Here is a 22,246-nt window from a genome sequence, read left to right on the forward strand (position 1 = left end):
GTGTCAACTTAAAAACACATAAATTTAAAGGAGATTTGGCGAAAGTGTTTACATGCATGCAATTTAAAAATAAAAGTAGACAATGGAATGAAGATGAAAAAAATTTTTGCTTATCTTTATATTATAAGTCTCCAGCTACATATAAATATCTTTTAAAAGGAGGCCTGTTCCTAGCTGCTCCCACTACAATCCAAAATTGGCTCTAAGCTACAGATTGTCTGGCAGGTATTAATGAAGATGTTTTTCATAATATTCAAATGAAATTTGCTGATCAACCAATTAAAGAAAAAGCCTGTGCTGTATGTTTTGATGAAATGAGTATCAAGACTGATTTGGAATATACAAAAAAATATGATTTGATTGAAGGATTTGAAGATTTTGGTGGTGGTGAGCGTTCCTCCAAGGAAGCTAAGTATGCACTGGTGTTTGTTGCCAGAGGGATTTACATTAATTGGAAAATCCCTCTGGTATATTTCTTATCAAATCAGAATGTCATTGCTGAAAAGTTAATAACAATTATTAAATCCATAATTAATAAATTATTTGTGATTGGATTATTGCCAAAAGTAATTATATGTGATCATGATCAAGCAACAACCAACGTCAAGGCAATCAAATCCTTGGGGGCAACAAAAGATGATCCTTTTTTTTTATTGAGAATCGCAAAATATTTTCGATCTATGATGTTCCTCATTTGATTAAAAATATAAGAAACAATTTACTTGATAATAATTACGATTTAAATGGCAATGAAATTTCGTTTGATGACATAATCAAGGTCTATAATATTGATAAAAGTAATAAAAGTCGATCTTTGGGAAAATTGACCCCAGTACACTTGAAGCCAAACAGTTTCCAAAAAATGAAAGTTAAGTTAGCCACACAAGTATTTAGTCGATCAGTAGCGGCCGCGATGGAGACGGCGATAGCCAGTGGAGAGCTGAAGAGTGACACCGTAAAGAATACAGTTGATTTTGTGAGAAATGCGAATGATTTGTTTGATTCATTAAATTCAAAATGTAAATTTGATAGAAATCCATTTAAATGCGCAATCACTGAAAACAAAGATTCTTTAGTTCATAAAACGTTAAGTAAAGGAAACGAAATGTTCAATCAATTGAAAAAAGTTACGATTTCCAAAAAAAATGACAAAAAATTGACGATTCCTCCCTGTTTTGAAGGCATACAGCAATCAATTAACGCTGTACTTCAGCTCGCCACTGAGGAATTTTCACAAGGCACTGAAGTCAAATTTCTTATGACAAATCGATTAAATCAAGATGTAATTGAAAATTCGTTTGGGATTTATAGAATGCGAGGTGGTTGTAACAGGAATCCAACATCAAAAAATTTAAGGTCCATGTTCCGATCAAATTTACTAAATAATTTAATCAAATTAGATAATACAAATTGTGAAATTGATCAAAGTCACTTTTTAAACACAGCTGAAGCTCAACAGCAAAATACACAACCTGAAATGTCATCATCGTCGACATTGACACACCCAATTGGTGGTCCATCAAGTGCAGTCGCCTTGCCCGTTATTTCCTCCCCACCGGTTCAATCGTACACATCTCAAGGTAATCTAACCGTTATACCCCAAGAAATAACACTGGAAACTTGTTCTGTTGTGTATTTTGCTGGCTGGCTAGGCAAAGTGACAATAGATAAATTTGATTGCTCAATGTGTAAAGGAATTTTGATTAATAATGAAGTTGATTTGGCTGATAAGAAGCAATTGTTGTTGATTAATAAAACATATTCAAATTTGACAACACCAACACTTAAAGCCCCAACTGATTTTTTGTACTGCTTAGCAAATGAAATGCTTGATTTATTTAATAACAGCATCAATATGATCCACAAAACTGATTTGGTGGCAAATTTAATGAAAAGTGCTAAGTGCATTATAAACCTCCCAGATGATTACCATGATTACACTCATATTGATTTTTTAATAACCAAATTATTTGTAGTTAAAATTCACGATTATTGTAAATCAAGAAATAAATCATTTCAAGGACGAGCCAAATTAAGAATTCTCCAACATAAATAAGGAATTCAATGATGAATAGTTGAGCCCCGCATTCGGGAACATTTAAAAAAAGGTTTCGCTTATTGATTGTCAACTTGCTGCACTCGGCGATGGTCCTCGAGCCAGTGCGGTGACCAGGCTCTTGAGGTGTGGCATATTATATCTGCATTAGCTAAGCAATGGGGTCCACATATCAATAAATTATCGAAACGGCTTAGCTCTGCAGTGTACGCGATTAAAAAAATACGAAAACTGTCAGACGCCAAAACAGCTAGATTGGTTGAATTCATCTACTTTCACAGTTTAATGACATACCGCATTTTGCTTTGGGGTAATGCTGCCGACATTGACTTACGCCGATATTAATAGGACAGTATTTTTTTTATTCAAAATAGTGACAGACAACATTAACACGAGAAATAAAAATAAACTAGCTATTCTTGACAATTTTCTTTACAAAGTCATAAATTCATTTAAGGGGCAATGTATAAGCTTCAAAGGTTACTTTATTGTACAGCGTCTGCGTACTTGGATGACAAGAACCCGTGGTAGTGACCCGTTAAGCTCTTGCTGGTAGTCTCAATCTAAGATGTTTGAAATAAATATTGTAAATGTTAAAAGTATTCAAATGTATATTAAAAGAGTAGAGTAGAGTTTCTTGCTCATTCTTCTCAGGGGACTCTGCCTTACGAATGAGCAGTAGACTTTAATCAGTACGACGATTTCAAGTGTAATTTGCTTACTTATGAAATAAAGATGATTTGAATTTGTAATGAGAGTGATAATAAAACCGTTGCGCAGTGAACATGTTTTCTTTCAATAAGTCCACAATTCCCACATTTCTGATGGCGATCCAGGAGTATGCACTAATCTTTGTCCACAGACCTGCCATTTTATGTTTTGACCTCTGGTCTCTTAGCAACTATTCGAAATCAGATGTCAAAAAATGTTGGCGTCGCAAGCTTATCATACATATCCAGTACCTTGCCATCTGATTACGAAGTTGTTACGAGTCCAGGGGTAAATTGTAATTGTTTGATCACGCTATAGTCACAGACGTAAATTTGAAAATACCGAGACTGGCAGAAGTGCCATGTGATGTCGAGAGTCATTGATAATACCACGGATTTCTTACTGAACTACAGAGTTCACATTATGAGAGTGTGAGCGTGCTACAGTTCACTCTAATGTTTTAAAAAGTTAACTAAATAATACAATTGGTACGTACTAAAACATATGAAATTTCTGTTATATAATATATGCCCTAAAATATTATCTTCTTCCTAACTTTAATTTACTGAGATATTTGACTTCAAGAACAAGGGTAAAATATTGTGTCACACACCGTCTAGATAGGTAGTGTACCCAACTGATATCTCTTACATACATTATTTAATAAAAAGCAATAGTTTAGTAAAAACCAGTAACGTGGTTTTATTTCCGTACACAATATGTGACAGAACTTACTATGTGGTTTTACGTAAGTATGTATCTACGTAAATTTTAAAGACGCAACAGGCCTAAGTTTAAATCTATTCATCGAATCAATCTAGCTAGTGATAAATGAAAACGCCATCTAGTTACTATGCAGGGTAATAAGCTTTCTACCTCCTACTTTGACGTTGATTTATAGTCGCCATCTAGTGTACCATAAACGAATCAAAATAGCTAGCGGAAGCTAAAAACTTAGCATGGACTCATTTTCTTGTATGGGACTGTGTATCTGTATATTCTGTAATCTGTGGCTGTACTGATTATAAAATCGGTGAATACTAATGCGCGTATGACGGTTAGAGCTTGTAGAAACCTAGTGGGTTTGAAAACCGATTTTTTCGGATTTAATTTTCATGTATCGGGTTATTCGGTTTTTTTCGGTTATTTGATTGTGAACCAAATAATTCTTTAAAAGTGTCAGAAAACTGAAAAAAAATCAGTGTTTTATAGATCATTTTCCTTATCTATAGAATTCACAATCGCAAAATGCAAGTGATCTCCATCTCACCTGATGGAAAGTGACGATGAGGTCGACGCTGGAGCATGCACATAAATAATGCCTATTCAGTCTCGCCTTGAATAGGTCCAAGTTATAACGTTCAGATGATAAGCCATAGGCAGGGAATTTCACGCCATAGCCGTTCTCCGTATAAACATGGAAGCGTAACGCTTGGTGCGAATTTTTGAAATATCCACAACGCGGGTGGAACCCAAGCCTTCTAAAACGATAACGCTGTCCAGGAAAGAAAAATGATACAGTTTTTGAAGTTTTTATTGAATGTCACGATGCTTTACTAAGATATTCTTAGCATGATATTCAATTATTTTTTGTGAAATCGCTTCATTAGTTTGTTATAATTAAAGATCGAACACTTAGAAAAAATTCGTCGTCGTCGTCTTCTTGCTCCACTAACAGCTGGTTTGTTATATTGTTCTTTTTTCTCTACAGTTATTATTAATACTTACGGATTTAGGGGTTGATTATTTAATATCCATACTGAATTAATAACAATGATTCTCCACGGCGAAATAGGCTTTCACATAATTACTAATTTAATTACATTTTGATTACACACAAGTTATGCGGATAGTGATGAAGGAACGACTGCCACTAACTGTAAACCTGAAATTGCTTACGACACAAACTATGTCCCTACCTGTACCTTAGAAATGTTCACAATAATTAATATTACTATAGCATACTATTTCCTTAAATCTACAATACAATTAAGAGTCCTTACACGCGGTGTAACGACTCAATTGTATCGAAGCAGTCGCGCGTTCGCACCGACTCAATCGCTTATAAATTGCAATTGTAGCGACCTGTATATATATATAGACAATTAGCGAATGCATCGCTATTGTATCGCGTTTGCATAGCTGCTAATAATCGCCGGGTGTGTGTAAAACCGCTCTTAAATGTACGCATATCACTGAGGCTTGGCAGTATAACATACTTCCTAAAATGTCATTGTCAACATGCGCAAAAAGGATTTATACGACCTTTTTCCGTACTCTAAGATATGAACGCGTATTTTAAAAAAAAGCATAAAAATCGTGACGTTTATATATGGCTATTTCTATTGATTTCGTGCAAAAATTTTAATTTACGCTTCAGTTCATAAAGAAAAGAAATGTTTCCACAGTTGCCGGTACTTGAAAGCGACCCGGAGAGAATATTACGGCTGTGCTCGTAAGAAATGTATTGAATATTATTAAGAGAGTTTGGAATTAATCGTATGTATAGGTTAATAATATGCAAAACTCAATTCTTTTGGAATCCTTCCATTGCAGGAGGTGGGAGCATCAACGATGTTTAGAAATGTTACTATATGTCGCTATGACTACACAGTATTTTTTTTCTTTTACTTGTATCTGATATCAAGTAAGGCGGTAATGGACAGGCCTATCCATGCTAGTTGCAGTGTCTCTCAGAGCTATAAATCACAAAGATGTCCCCTTATCCTGTAAAACCGGAACGCAGTAATGCTCACATTACTGCTTGGAGGCGAAAATAAATATGGCGGCAGTACTTCCACGGAGGAATTCTTTCACAATGGCTTTCACTGCTACTAAAATTTATAGCCAGGCCTTTCATTGTTTACGGCATCTGATTAAGTTTTGAGTGGGAGAATAATATGTTTGAAAAAATCAAGAACTGTTCGATGTTCTTACGAAAATTCAATAATTTCATCATCATCATCCCAAGATTTGTATTCAAAAGTCAATATTTCTAGAGCATCGTTTGTCTTTAATCCTATATTTCGTTTCTAGATGTCACCCATTCTGCAAAAGTCGTCGTCGAATATGGAAAGGTGAAGTCCAGGCCACGTCGTACGAGCTGCTGCTTGAAAGAAAACCTGTCGACGAATGTGTGAGGAGATGGCCAAAGGTACTACATCTTACACACGTACACTGGTCGTAACATAAGTGTCTCAGTTGGACAGGCAAAGTATCATCAGAATCATTATTTTATTTGAAGTGTCAAGACGCTTAATGCGATTTACGCGTTGAACAAGAACACTGAACAGTTAACGAGTTTGAAGAATTACCGCCACCTTTGGGACAGCTACGTTCTTTTTCTTTATAATATTTAGTGACGGGACGTCTGTCCGTGACTGTCGCAGTGCTATTCACAGCTTTAAATCGCAAAGATCTGACCATCCTGAGACGTAAGTTGACAAGTCCCATGTGCCTGTAATTTCACCAGCACCCTTACCCTTCAAAACCTGAACACAGTAATGCTGATATTACTGCTTGGCGGTAGAAATCGGTAGTACTACCAGGTACTACCCTGGACTAACTCTTTCACAAGGCGTTTTACTGCTACTCATACTTCGATACTCGTTAGTTGCCTTGGAGTTGGTGGAGCATAAGTACACAGACTCATTAGCAACGACTGCTTTGTGAAGTTGAAGCTACAAAATTTTGATCATCGCAGAAAAGTGGCCTGCTAGTCGGCTAACTATCAGATATCTCGGAGAGTGTGTACCGGAACTTAAATTCCTTCAGTGTTCGTCTTTCGGTCAACTAGACAGTTTAGAACACTCCATCTTATGTCCTACATGAACCATCTATTTGCACAGAGAGCATATACACTACCGGTGCCCGTATTTCGTACAATTTAGTCAATAGTTCGGTCAGTAGTCGGTAGTAAACCATTTTATCCAACAGTTTTTCCCGCTTCTCTTAATACTTCTTCTTGCCATGTGCTTTGAGTAGGGCTTCGACAATGTAGTCGTGACCTGCAAAACATTCGTGTCCGTAAAAACTCTCCGTCGATTGATTCGGATGCGGTAGCAGATATTTAAAAATATGCAAAATTACAGACGTCTGCGGCATTCCTATTAGAAGTTTTAGAGGTCTGTCTTTGTAAATTACTTTTTAACCGACTTCAAAAAAGAAGGAGGTTCTCAATTCGACTGTCTTTTTTTTATTTGTTTTTTTTGTATGTATGTTACGCGATAACTCCGGTATTTGTAAACCGATTTTCATGATTCTTTTTTTGTTGGAAAGGGGGTATTTCCATAGTGGTTCCATTTCATTTTGAAGAAAATCATCCACCTCAAAGGGTGGCTGTTCACGCATGAAGATTCATTTTTATAAATAGCGCCTAACTTTAATTTAGGAGCAATTACTTTTAGCTATTATTTAGTTGATGTTGCTATTTCTCCAATTCAAGGCGTTTTTCTCTCGATATACTTTGAGTAGTGGCGTAGTGAGAACCTATTTTTATTATCTCCAGTATCAAGTCCTGTATAGTAGCGAACTAGGGGATATTTCAATGAAACTTAGCAAATAGACGTAATTCCACGTACTTTTGAGGTCGGTTTTTTTAGTTCTCTGTACTGAGATTATTGTTCAAACATGTCATTTACAGTATTTCATTGTCACCCCTGTTACTATATCTAATATAATTAGGCTATGAAATAAACCACCCTTTGTACACTTTATATTTGTAAATAATATGACTTTGTTAAATGAGAGGTAACATCGTCACGCATCTTTTCTCATTACGTATGATCAAGCCTTAAAAGTTGACCCATTTTAATACATGGAAAATTTTGAAAATATATGATCAGGATTACAATGGTAATGGTAAATATACAACGTTCCACTTCTGTGTACTATCCTATATCGAGAGAATTTAGTGCGATAAAAGAATTTTGTAATCTTACAATTATTACAGATTATTTCAACATTGACATGTTCTTTTCCACCGTCAAAGCAATAGTACATTATTGTACAGGCCGGTAAGTAAAGGATTACTAGACTAGTATGAGTAACATCACATTGATACGAGTCAAGTAATCCCCGTTCCCGCCGAGGCGTATATAGTGCTTTTCTCAAACAATGTGAGAAAATAATAAAAGACCAAAGAAAGGAAGATGTATAATGGAAAAAGCAAAAAAATTAATAATAAAGTAATATATGAAATTTGGCTAGTATTGCCTCTTGTTTTAAATTAGGCGGAGTACAATCTATTATTGTATTTTAGTTATCGCACATTTTAAAAATACAAAAGGACGAAAAAACGGAAAAGAATATCAAGCACCTAAGCACTTTAGTTCAATTTACCGTTTTTTTTCTCTCACAAAAAAAAATACGGATACAGGTAGGTATTTTTAACTCTTGCAATCACGAACACTGGGTTTACATAGTTAATTTTAATCGTAGACAGATTTGAAAGTTTAGAACAGCGGACAGTAATGGATTTTATACTTACTTGGCACGCCTTGGGCGGGAAGAACGCGCTCGGTCCATAAATGACAAATTGTCCATAAATGATATAACGTTTTATGAAAACAATGCAAACATTTCCGAGCATGTTTGAGAAAATTATATTTATTTCATATTTCATATTTCAGAAAGTGTACGGTAATAGTCCATGCCCCCTCTTCGGGAAGACACGGTACGTTCACGCGATAGAACGTGGTAAAGAAATGAAGCAAGAAGTGGTGAGGATCTGCCAAGCACCGATGAACGTGTATGTTGATTGCACTTACTTGCACTTGTATCGGATGGCTAAGAAAATGGGTGAGATGTCTGTACATTTATTTTTTATTGACAATGTTTAGGTCAAACCCGCTCACGCGGTTGAGGAGCTGAACTTTACGTGGTGACGGCCTTTTAAGTCCACCTGAATGTACTACATCAACATGAGAATCCTAGAAAGAAATTATGATTATTACTAAGTACAGGTTTCTTACCACGGTATGAGTTCAATTTATTTTCCGGATATTTCGCAACGGTTACACGCTCTGTGGTCGAGTTACAGGCCAGGAATGCAATAGTCAGTAGCCAAATGTCCGTTTATAGAACAAGTTAGTAATTATGTGAGGGTTTATATGAGGGTAGATGCTCGATTTAGTTGGTCGATACATATAAATGTTCTTTGTACTTGATAGCGACAGATGTTAGGCAGATTCAACATGCTTGCTTATTGTATTAAGAGTATTGACGTGAACCATCGAAATTATAGAAATCCCAATAGACTGATTTTTTTTGACGTACCTAAGGTAGAAAAATATAATCAAAATTGTTTGTGTATGTGTGTCAGAATTTACAATAGATTACCAAATGACATTAAACACTTGCCCATTACATTATTTAAGACTAAATTATATGAATTGTTAAAGAATAAGGTATATTACAGTATTAGGGAATTTCTACAATATTTTTTATGTAAAAGAATTTAAATTAATTGTATATAACTTAATGTAAATGTAACCATGTGACGACCTATTATTCATTTATTTTGCATGCCTCAATTATCTTCGGGCGAAACATGCTTGAACTTATATATTACTGTGTTTTGATTTGATTTGTACTCCCCGTGCGATAATTTATACCATGCCCTTGCTGAATCTGTAATAAATTACTGTGTGGGAACGTATGGTGCTACCTCCGCGACACATCTTAACAAAATTAGGTGTTACGAGTAGATGATAAGATGATAAGGTGCGCAGAGAGTGTAAATAAACGCACAATTATGACATGCCATTTTAAATATGTAACATAACTCTTGTTAAGTAATATTACAAGAATATTCAAGTCCTGAATATAAAGTACCAAATAATTGTAATTATCCAGCAAGACAAGCAACGATGGGCAGCTATGAAACTTTTAAAACAAATAACGTATATGGTAAAAGAATTAGGGATTATTTAATTTCAACATTTTAACTGTCTTAGAAAACCTTGAAGGTAGTAAAAAGTGTGCTAAAAATGAAATTAAAAAAAAGATTTGTTAGATACAATGTAGGTACATGTTGAAAAACTGTGAAGTTGTTGAATGAATGTAATGATCATGTGACTGTAATATTAAGCGTAGCAACCAAACTCTCCCGATAAACTTTTAGGAAGTTCCTTAGAACCTTATCTTATTTGTAAAAATGTCATTGGGAGGATAAATAAATAATAAAAAAAAATGGTTTCTATTTCTGTTTCCAATAATAGTATTTTTTTATTGCGCAAGATGATAATGTATTTTATATATTACAATAATTGTTTTTATTGATTGTGCAGGAGCGATAAACCTTGTAAAAGAACCGACTCCAATGTGCAGTTGTTGCGGATGTTGCCCCTGCACCAAAATTGAGTACCAACTTCATGACCCTGAAAGGGAAAAAAGCAGGCGAAGAGATATGAGAGACTTTGATACCAGGGTCAAAGAGGATAGTAAAATAATGCGAATCATGTATAACTGAGAACCGTAGTGTATAGATGACGTTTGATATGAAAATTATTTATGGGCTGATGTTGATCGGACGGTGTTTGGTGGGAAGTTTCGGTGGTTATTATTTTGACATTTTATCATCGCGACATCTTTGCGCTACTCCTTAGAATAATAACGCATAGAAACCTAGTCCGCACACGCTAAGTGAGGCAAATTGAAGCGCGCCAGAAGGGCCTACACGAGCGGGCGGGCCTTCAGTGCTCAAGGTCAACTTGCACCGCGAACAGATCAAGAATTTTAGCTAAAAATAACGAAATGTGCGGTAAATGAGTGTAAAAATACGTCAGACAAACATATAATAGATACTAACATCACATTCCACAAGGAAGTAACGCGTTTCAACTTGTATTTTTATATAAATATTCACTAAAACCGAAAATTAACCTACTACTAAAACTAGCCTACATGAATTTGATTTTTGCCTCACTTGTGGCAGTTCGTTTGATATGAAACTATTATTCTATGCGTTATTACTCTATGGGAACTTGCGATGGCTAAAAATGGGTCTATTTTCCTCGCTATTGTAATATTGCCCTATAAACCAGTTTGCAATTGTATCTTTTTTCATTAATTTTTGAATTTTAATTAACTCCTTCCTTCTTAAATCATTTTAAAAGTGGTTTACTCCTACAAACGTTATTTCACATACTTCTAAATACTAGAGATCATCATATACGTTGCTCTGATCCCGAAGGTGCAGTCATTTTGTCGAGTCGCAATAAAAAAAAAAAAAAAAAAAGGAACTAACTTGTTTTATGGAAATCCGAAACAACGACGGTTCCACTTCTCGGGTGTGGGTATAGAAATAGAATATAGAAATGTTTCTACGTCGACCCGACCGGGGATCGAACCCGGGACCACACAGATGGCAACACAATAAAAACCGTTGTGCAAGCCACTCGACACGGTGGTCATCGTGTAGCTAGCATATCGATAATAATTATTATATATTTTAGGTAATATAGTTGTTGATGCTCACAGTCTGCTAATTTGAAGTGACCCTAATAAGTAGGCCTCTTCGAGAATTTTCTAAAGAGCAGGTCACACTGCAGGTATTTAGCTTAGTTCACGTAGCCGTATCTATTCATACTTCGGTTCACACCGCCGCGGAGGCAGCGGAGATGTTAATTTATTTTTATAATCTATACTATATTATATAAAGGATTAAATAGTATTTGACTATATATTCGTTTTGTCTATCCTAAATCTAAAGCCTAAAAATCTTATATATTTTTTTTCTTAAAAAAATGTGATAATGTGATGGAAAGTGACGATGAGTTCTGTGATGGAGCATGGAGCATCGTTCAAGAAATAAGTCTATAGGCAGGGAATTCCATTCCATAGCCCTTTGCTATACAATGTGTAGATTTGCATTCTCGCCATTTTTACAGAAGTCGTTCTATATTTGAAACTGAACCGTAATCATTAAAAGAATAAATAGAAAAATATATTTTATTTCATTGCATTCTTCAAACAATATTACTTTAACCTTACATTGACTTTTCGTACCATGACGCGCTTCTAGTAGCTTATTATAATATTAAAGCTATGATGTTTTATTGGCAGCTTTGTAACTATTCATCCACTCAGTTCGTGCCATGACGCGACTTTAAAATTAAAGTAACATTGTTCTTATGTTAAATTTAGGAATCTTAAAATAGTTACTTGGACGCAATGGAAACAATATTATTTTCGAATTTATTATCTAAATATAGATTTGTAATGATTAAAAGTTAAGTTGAATTTATGTATTTACATAAATCTCTTCAATATTTTGTTTATTTTTTATTTAAAAGTTTATAGGAAATCATTAAAAATACGCGATGTTTATTTCGTAAAGTTATGACAGCGCCATCTATATGCTCCTCAGCGACTAACAATTGACACTAGACTATAATTCCGAATTCACAAGGTGACTATCAAGACACAACTTGTTTTATTTATTTTTCTTCATGAAATTGTGGAAAAATAATTGAAAACAGAGTAATTTTAATAGATTTTATTATTTCACACTTCTTTTTTTAACAGTTAAAATTCTTTGAATGTATCATCGTTAAGTACTTACCATAGATTTAGTATATCATTATACCTACGATAAGTCGCTTCGGAACATCAAAAAAGAAAAAGATGGCATTATACAGTTCATATAGCGTTATTTCTTTCCTATTTTTAGTAAGGAATAGACAATATTGGGAAATCGCTTTAGCAATAATACATTACTTGGTTGACAGGTTTGTCACATTCGTAAATATGGGTAATATTATAATATGCTTACTTTATGCTTACATTGAAATAAGATTAATTAAATTTTTATGTATTGAATTGATATTCAATTATTTTTTGTGAAATTACTCCACTAGTTTGTTACAATTATTAATACACAGATCGAACACTCAGAAAAAATTCCTTCGATCCGGTCGGATTCGAACCGACTGGTAGCTGTAAAGGTACTAACTGGGTGATAAATCTGCAATAGATTTGTCATAGATGGCGCTACGACTAAAAAGCCGTGGCTTAGTTGGTATAGCGTCTGGCACGGTATGCAAGAAAACGTCGGTTCGAATCCGACCGACCGACGAATTTGTATTAATAATTGAAATAAGATTGTTTTTTGAAAGGTTGTGGTTGGCCCCTTGATCCTGCTTGATGCAAAGGTCATTGACTTACACGTCACGTGCTACAAAAAGTTCTAGCGCAGCAGCCTGAAGATCCGAGAAAGTATTGCTATCTCTTTCTTTCTCAAACGTAGCGCATGTGCCAGCCTAACTAGTGCGCTCGCTTACGCATAAAGATAAAGATAGTGATAAAGAGAAATCGTCTCGCTTCCTTTCGTCTCATCTACCCGGTGGAAAACCACCTTAAGAGTAGGCAGTAGTGGAAAATTATGGGTAAGCAGCATTATCTTCCATCTCAGAACGCTAGGCCGACCATCCCAGAAATAAAAAGTAAAGAGAAATGATTAATAGTAATGTGGAATAATAATTTATTTCACTTCGAAAGCTGTAGTAAATAAGCGCACATGATATTTTACGACTGTTAAAGTAACTAATAATTTTAACATGTTGTACAATAATTAAAACTACATCGTCATTATTAACTCGTATACGTTTGCTTAGAGAGCTGGGGTCAGCATATTATAACAATTAAAGCTGGAGGATTAGCTGTAGTCTACTACGCTGGGCCAACGCCGGTTAGAGATTTCACACATCACATGATCTTCCTCGAGAATTAAGAGTCTATACTACCTCAAATGGCTTTATTTGATTTCACATAACAGTGAAAGTGCTGAAAAACACTTTGGAAAAAATATATAGCATAATTGAATATACACACTGATTACAATAAGGTGCAAAAAAATTATTCCTAAAAATTTCCACGATAGAAAAAAACACAAACTTGCTTCGAAATTTTACAAGAATAGTTGCTTTACATATACCAATTTCTTTTTATATCAACTGAACTAAACAGAACGTATACTGTATGATATATATTTATCAAATGGTTTTAAATGCGTTTGTAAAAAAATTCTGAAATAAAGCCAATGTCCCTATTCAAGCAAAATGAACCGTATTACTACGGGAAAAAATTCAATTCAAGCGGAGGTAGTATCGTTTCTTAAGTGTTTCAACATAATATTTACTTCAGGGTTTAATAAAATATGTATTTACAAAACAGCAACGTATCGTGACTAAGTAAATAACTTATATCAAAACTTCCTGTTGATATTATTTATCATTATTAATATTCTATCGTAGAGTTTGACAATTATTTACGTCCTCTTTCATTGAATTCCAATTTCATTCAAGAAACATTTGTTAAACAAAAATTGTTACTTGTATAACCGCGTGGGTCATGACTCAGCTTTTTGATAAAACAGAAAAGAACCAACGTAACAATACAGCCACATAGAAAAGATATGGTGTAAATTGCGAAGTTTTCGAAATATTGTTGAGTTTCTTTAGCTGTTAGAATTGATTTTTGTTTAGGTACTGTGTTAAATTTTTTGTCACTTGTACAGTCAACATCATTATGTCTAGTTGTTGTCCTATCTTTATGCCTTGTAAAATATGCAGTATGGTCCGTATTTTGTGTCTTCACTCTATGAACAAAGAAGTCCATTAGAAATACTCCTTTTTTAATTATAACTCTCGGTGTGTGGTCTACAACAGTTTGAGTTATTCTTACATTATTGTTTTCATAGTCCGTTATCAATTCTGTAGGATTGGCAGACCCGTTAGTTTTATTGATATTTGTTTTTTGTTGTATACTTACATTTGAATCATTATTTGGTTCCTTTGTATCTTTTGTGTAATTATCCCTTTCTTTTTCTCTTATGTGCGTATTTTCTAAAGTCGTAATATTATATTTCTCTGTCGTACTTAAGTAATTTCCCGTATTGTTTATATCCATTCCATCTACAGTCTCAGTTGTTACATTTATAATATTTCCATTTGAATCGGTAGCATTAAACTTTGATTGTGCTATTATATCGTAATTTATTAACGTATAATTGGAATTTGGAATAAATAAATTAGTAGGAGTAGGCGAATGAGTGCTAGCGTTTGTTACATTTGATAAAATAGGCAAGTTATTCGAAAAGCTATAATGTGTAACGTTTGGCGTGCTGGAAGTAGTAACATTTGGTAAAGTAACAGAAGTAATAACAATATCTCCATCAGGTTTACCAGTTTCATTAGCGTCACTATAAGTAGATTTAAAATTGAATATATCGTGGCTTATTGTGCTGGTGTTATTTGTGACACGTGTGGTGTTATTTGAATCGGCTGATTCTGAGGTATTAACGATATAATCAGAAGAAGTTGAATTTGAAGGCAAAGTATAGTTTATGGAACTTGTGTTAACTGTAACACTTGATCTATTTGGTTGAGCAGTTACGTTTTTATAATCATCAGTCTTTGGAATACTATACAGTGTACTATTTGTAGCAAAATTTTGGTCTATGGCATGTGCCTTATCTATAACATTTACAAAAGGGACAGGTGATGTAGAATTCGATAACAAATTATTTCTTTCCTTTACTGACTCAATTATTGCATTAGATTGACTAGTGACATTTATTAAATCAAATGTTGTAGCAGTTAACTGTTCATTACTAAGACTTACATTAGCAGAATAATTTTTCTCTGTCATATTTGTGGTAAGAGGACGATGTGTTTCATATGCTGTCGAATTAAATGGTTTATAATCTTCTTCTTCATTTATGGAACTAAAAATATTAGTCACAATGTTTATGAAGTCATCAGCAAGTTTCAACACTGTAGCGTAATTAGCCACGTTTGCAGTTTCATTCAACTCAAGATTTATTTCGCAAATGTATGGTAATGCCAAGTCGCAATTTTCGATACAGAGTCTTCCATCTTCTAAAAATGTTCCGCAGAATTTCGTGTCCGCAATGTCACACTTTGTAGAAAATTTGTCGTATTCTTCCTCGACGATTGATTTATCTGTAATATTATGGTTAATTATTTTTTTTTATGAATGGTGGATTAGTTATATATTAAGCAATCACAAATGCTGTAAGTCGCTTAGCACGTGATGCCTGTTGACACTTTCATGGTCGAGTCTACTAAGTAGTGTATCGCCGAAGCAACTCTTCGAAGATTTGTGATGTCTCTGATTCGCATTGGGTTAGTGCGCTTCACTATGATGAAATACTCTTTTTAGAGGACCCCCGTGTCCAGCAGTGGGACGTGTATGTATTGGTGGAACTGCAAACGTTTTAGCATCATTGGTTCATCGCTATTGATTTTGAAAACAACCTGTTTGTTACTCTCTCTAAATACTCAGTAGTATTTGTGTTTAGTTTGACGAAATACTTGTTGTTTGTTTAGTTTAGTTTGTTACAAGAGATGGCCGATGAAGAGGAAACTCACTCTCAACAAACTGCAAAATATCGTCGAATCCTTTATAAAATCCAAGAAATAACGGTTTGTCCCAACCATAATCTTGGCTTTTTGTGATATTGATAAGAAGTTCCGCCTCATAGTTATTACTGACAATCGCCAGATGTCCTTTATCATGGTTACATTGATTCTGAGCATCTGTCCAGTTCCGCGGGACTGTGAAGAGTTTGTAGTAACTGCTTGTGCCATTTTCATACGTGTAACCTGGAATGATATTTGAATTGTACAGAATTTTAAATGTGGGCGACAGGGAGTCCAAACTAGGTGCTGCTATGGTAGACCTTCTTTCAAGGAAAGATTAATTGAACTAATTTGCCCCATGAAAAAGTATACAGCTAAACGGTATACAACAGTTACACGATATATGTTAAAAAAATAGTCAGTTGAAAAAAAAAAAAGTCAATAATCATATGTTCTTACATAACACAGAGTAATAACTTACCTTCTCCGAGATTTAAGCTGTATTTTCTTTGTTCCCAAGGTGACGTATTCACTGTAAAATATAATAATAATAATATAATACATGTGGTGCACAACTATACCAATTGCCTGGCCACAAACTAGGGAAGTTCCGTATTATAAGCACCAGAGAAACGGAACGAACTTTGGGGCATTTTCCAGAACACCTAGACCAGAACCAATTTAGAAAAGTTAATACCCACGTTGGCCCTACCGGGAATCGAACCCGGGACATCCGCATCCAGCGCCCATAATGTAAGCCGTTTGGCCACCGAGGTCGTCGTAGTATATAAAATATTTTTAACCATTTATGATATATATGTATTTATTATATACATTTATGATATACATATATGTCCGTAATATGCCCAAAGACCACATGAGAAGATAATTACGTTCAAAGTTGTTGTAAATAATACTCGAAATGGCTCTTGGGCTTTCATTTTACCAGTTTTGTAATATTTATTTTGTTACCCCGCGTGACTTACAATGCTAGGAAATGGACAGCAATAATGATTGTTTGATTATTGATTCACCGATGATTGTAATATCCACAGTGTGTGACATAAATTCTCCTAAAATTTCATTTCTCTCAGAAAGGTCTATAAGTAGTTAGATTTCATGTATAATAACAACTTTCTTAGTAAGAGCTGGAGTGTCTGTATTAGGTTGGGGACCTATGTTACAGATCACCACGTTCACTCCCACTAGGTGTACTAAGAACGTAACATCACTTTTAAAAAATACGGTCATACCAAAAATGCATACACACGCTCACCCACTCACGGTGTGCGCACGCGCGCACGCACGCACGCGTGCGTGCGAGCGTGCGTGCGTGCGTGCGTGCGATTTTAGTGTGCACGGCAAAACCTGTTCGAAGGACAAATAGCTGCCATACTGGAAGGACCTCATAGGTTTTGTAGAGGTCAGAGGTCGGATATCTGAAGCGTAGGCTCCATCCCACCTTGAGAATCGCACATTGAGTGCGTTCCAGGTTAAAATAATGAATTAAACAATCAGATTAAATGCAGTTCATTTCTAAATCTAATATCACTTAATGTTCCCCGCAGGCTTCCAAGGTTTTCCTATAAAACCCCTTTGCAAGCTTTCTCGCAGGACTGTTTATGCGCGGACTCACCCATTGCTAGGCTTTGCCAGTTGCACAACGATCATTGAGCAACGATTGATTATAACGATTGATGAAGTTGTGTACAACTTCTCTGCAGTATAATACTTTTGCTTAGTTTTAAATGATTACACTTTTTTTCACTCTGCAATAATTTACTGTACATGACTGTCATGTCGGTCTATAATAGATTGTGCACTTAGTTTTAAGATTTTGCATGTATGTTTCTCATTTTTTATTGTTGACTGGCCAAATAAAATAGAAGAAGAAAATATTTACTCACCAGAATACAAATTAAGTAACAAAAGTAAATATTTGAAATTTACAAACATGTTTATTTTAAAGAGAGTTCTACATTGTCTGAAACAAGTGTAACATTGAAATGAGTCTATATTTTCCTCATTGTAAGTTATTGTTTGACGAATGATTTGAACAATAGGGAATTCTAATTATACTTTTTCAATTATTGCTTTCTGAACTATATTTACGTAAATAACAAATACGTAACTACTCAACAAAGTGTACGGAACAATTCAATAATGTTAACTTATTTTTTTTTTTGTTTTGAAGATAGCACTGGCCACTGAAATTTATAAATGTAAATAACTGTAATAAATTATAGTTCGAAATAAAAAAAAATTAAACAAAAAGCAAAAGCATTTTGAATTAAGGAGCGAACATCTTATATTTGGGCGCAGCGCATAGGTTTTTCTAATGTAAGCAAATGAGAGTTTAGTACCACTTTATGTTTGATTTTCTTGTGTTAAAAGAATTTATCGTTGTGGTCGTCAATTTTTATGATTTTGAGCGGCATGTCATGTCACCATTTAACGCGGGAAGAGAGTGTTCAGGGCTGCGGGTATGCTGAAAGCAGCCGCTGTTAACGCGTAACCAAGCGTAATTTGCCGAATATGGGAAATATATAGATGTAACCGAACGCACCAAAGAGATACCTGATCACATCCCAGAGACAAAATCGATTTTTGCAAAATACTGCAAGGGGACAGTCCCATATTACAGCTCCACAGCTGGTAGAAAGACTGCGGTCCCTGCACCAAATGGTTGTTAATCATCAAACTGCCAGAAGAAGTTTGCATGAAGTCCATTTTCATGGACGGAGACCGCTAAGAGCTTCAGCTCGTTGTTTGTTTGTTTTTTTGTTTGGACTGAAACTCAAACTTTTCGTCCCGATTCAAGAAGAGTGCGAGTTTGGCGAGTTCCTGACAGGAGTCAACTCCAGAATCCTTATGAAGTTCATCCATACCGAGGCGTAACGATAATAGTATGGGTTGGAATTCGCCTGAGTGGAAGAACTGATCTCGTTTGGACAAAAGGCAATTTGAATGCTCACCGACAGCAGCTCGGCCAAGATGCGGTGTTTGTGCACGTGTACACATTGCAAGCTTGGTTCCGTGAGTACGATGTCACGTTGTTATAGTGGCCTGCTCTGTCCGCCGATCTCAATCGCATTGAACATGAGATTTTCTCGGGAGAAAAGCATTTTGTAATCTTCCCCAAAATTTACACACCGAAGAAGAGCTTTCTGAGTATGGTGTCTTGTTCCTCAGGTGACAATTGACAACCTCATGCTTAGTACGCCCTTGTAAAGCCAATGCCTTGGGAGGTCTGATTGACTATTTAAAAAGTTGCTGTTTTATTATAAGTTTTACTATTAAAATAGTTTTTTTTATATCATAAAAATGTTTTTATTTTTTTCTTACCCTTTATTATTTTATCATTAAAATGAATATTAAATAACGCTTCTTTCGTTGTACATCATATAAGGTAACAGTGTGTTAAATTAAAAAATATATATGTAATAACCTTGTTCCCTAGACTTTGTTGAGCAGTGTATAACAATAAACATTTACTCTATTAAATATGCTTGTTATAGAAGAAAAGAAATATTTTTTGTTATTATTGAAACAAAGATTATATTAAGTAACAGCACACCTCCTTGTATAGGAGTTCGTCCAGGGTAGTACTACCACCTAGCCTATTTCTTTCGCCAAGCAGTAATGTCAGTGCTCCTGAGATATTTGCTATTTAAAGCTCTGAACGGCACTGTAACTTACTTTTTGTCATTATTCGTTTAATTACTCAGTAAAAATTACTTTTACTAACCTGCACTAGCAACTAACTTCCGGAGCTGGCTTCCCACGACCCGCGGTGTCACAGGGCGCGCCGCGCGAGCACGCGCCACTTGCGAAGAGTGCCACCCGTACTAGCGCGGGCTCGCCGATTGTAATCCGCGCGGGTGACCCGTGATATCACGGGCCGTCGAGAGCCGCCTTTTTATGACTGGAACAATGTTATGTAGGCCGAAGAACAGGGAGAAATATATGAATGCCTTCGATGAAGTCCTTGAATTCCCATATCCACCTGGATAGGGCCGTAACAGGAGGAAACTTCACTACTGAGCATAGTCTGATATCTGATATGCAATTCGCATTTATTCAACTACCTATACAATTCGCTCTTCCAACCACAGATATAGAAAAACAGGGGAGATAATGTAATGACGCTATGTAAGATCGGGTACCGATGTCGCCACTTTTTAGCTTGTGTGCAACTTCAAACTTTGCGCTCTATTATCTACTACCATAACTTAAAGATTTTGATTGGATAGGGCTTAAAACGTGAAAACGACGTAACATAATTTTAAAATTTAACAAAATTGTACTTACAGTCACTTGAGTAAGAGTTATATCACAATATTTCAGTATTTTTTTCATCCTGGTTCAGCCATTCACCATCAGGTGGCGTTTTAGTAAAAAAAATTTAGTAAAAACTACTAGTATAACTATTACACGTTAGATGGCGCTGAAACTAATTTTTCGTTACACTAAGAAGTCACGGAGCGGTTTTCGCCCGCGCCTGCCGCGGGACCGCGGCATCTGTAGAATGTGATAGTTAGGCGATTAACACACTGCACCGCGCCTCGCGACGGTGCGCGGGACGCGGAATCACGCACGCGGTGGCGGAGACGCTGATCTGCGTCAACGCGCGGTTTAATCGGCGCGGGGGCAGCGGTCTAGCGGCTACGCGCCACTTAAAGTACTCGCTTCGTTGTTGATTGCCGTAGTTATAGTATATGTAACTGAGATCCTTCTTTGACAAGAGCGGGTAATAATACAGAACTCATTCAGGACGCTGCAGTCATACTGTCGATTTGGTTTTTGTTTACTCAAATAACTCTAAAAAAATGTGTTTACTAAAGTTGGGGGTTGGTTGAAAACCACACTTCTGACACGCAGTGAATACTGAGACTGTCCCCCACACACAAATAGCTTACTAAGCTATTTTTTTAATTTCTGTAGATGATCTCGTTTTCTTTTATTATGTATTTTATCTACACATCATATTTTTGAACACATCATCCTCTATATGATGTGTTCAAAAATCGCAAATTACGACTAGCTAGTTATCTTTATGATAAACAGTTTTGTTAGAACAAATTTCTTATCTGTGAAAATGTTAATATTGATTTCTAATAATATCAAGTTCGATTTTGTTATTGCATTCAAATTTCGAACATCTCTAAAAACAAAACAAATTGATTCGGCCTCAATTCTGATATCAGTCGAGATGAAGTTTTATTCGAAATGAAATGTCAATAGCAAACAATTTTGACAAATTTCACATGTTACATGATATCTAACGAATGATATGATAGTTGAGGCTGACTCTAGCCTGTCTATGAATTAAATAAAAACTACGGTTGTGTGACGTGCGTGAGAAATTTATTTGCTGCCATTTCGCCAGTCGTAACATATGGCTCTTGAACACATCATAGAGAGGAGATAGAGAGCTTATAATGTATAGATAAAGCAGTGTATGTAACTGTACATAATTAGGCCTTACCTGTCATTGTGTAACAGCCACAAAAACGACTATTACGCGTGTGGAAGTAAGTGGTTTAAAGGAATATAAAATGAAATATACTTACGCGTAACAACCACAAGTAACACTAATACAAATAGCCGCAACATGGTTGTGCAAAGACGTCGAAATCAAATTCCCACGACTAGATGTTAAATAATCCACAGTGAACGTTAAAGCCGTTCGGTATGAATAAATAAATTATTAACGCACGCACACACTCAACATAGCCCCGCACTAGGGAAACCCTGTGTCGCGGGTGCCATGGACACACACATAGACAACCACAAATTACATCCAAACTCACGAGAGAAATAATTGTAGGCCATACAACTATTTCTCCCGGCCCGGGAATCGAACCTGAGACCTCTGCGTGGCAGTCCGGCATGGTAACCGTTAGACCACGGAGGCAGTTTTATTAACGTCTATTTATACCATACCTGAACAACTGACAAGAAAAAAATGCAAATTTATAATAGTAATTTATTATTGGTTGTGTAATTTTTGTCTCCTGAGACTAGTTTCCTGTTTTGCTTTACGTTATACTTGAACAAATACCTACCGCGATAGGCATAGCCGTTGACCGGC

At 35.5% G+C, this 22,246-nt stretch overlaps 2 protein-coding genes across 2 annotated transcripts; one reads left to right on the forward strand and one right to left on the reverse strand.

Moving 5' to 3' along the window:
• The first annotated feature begins 5,160 nt into the window (after positions 1–5,160).
• Positions 5,161–10,404, forward strand: LOC113229100. The gene is made up of 4 exons (XM_026462593.1): positions 5,161–5,222; positions 5,804–5,921; positions 8,398–8,566; positions 10,057–10,404. The coding sequence occupies exons 1-4, from the start codon at positions 5,164–5,166 to the stop codon at positions 10,236–10,238; spliced, it is 528 nt and encodes a 175-aa protein (XP_026318378.1). The 5' UTR covers positions 5,161–5,163; the 3' UTR covers positions 10,239–10,404.
• A 3,914-nt stretch (positions 10,405–14,318) lies between these two features.
• Positions 14,319–19,967, reverse strand: LOC113229096 (probable cyclin-dependent serine/threonine-protein kinase DDB_G0292550). The gene is made up of 5 exons (XM_026462590.1): positions 19,901–19,967; positions 16,634–16,684; positions 16,162–16,395; positions 14,540–15,732; positions 14,319–14,366 (listed from the first exon to the last, which is right to left on the reverse strand). The coding sequence occupies exons 4-5, from the start codon at positions 15,416–15,418 to the stop codon at positions 14,319–14,321; spliced, it is 927 nt and encodes a 308-aa protein (XP_026318375.1). The 5' UTR covers positions 15,419–15,732; positions 16,162–16,395; positions 16,634–16,684; positions 19,901–19,967.
• Positions 19,968–22,246: the final 2,279 nt, after the last annotated feature.

Source organism: Hyposmocoma kahamanoa, unplaced genomic scaffold, assembly GCF_003589595.1.
Source record: "Hyposmocoma kahamanoa isolate Upper Pololo Valley unplaced genomic scaffold, ASM358959v1 277, whole genome shotgun sequence".
Classification (NCBI taxonomy): Eukaryota; Metazoa; Arthropoda; class Insecta; order Lepidoptera; family Cosmopterigidae; genus Hyposmocoma; species Hyposmocoma kahamanoa.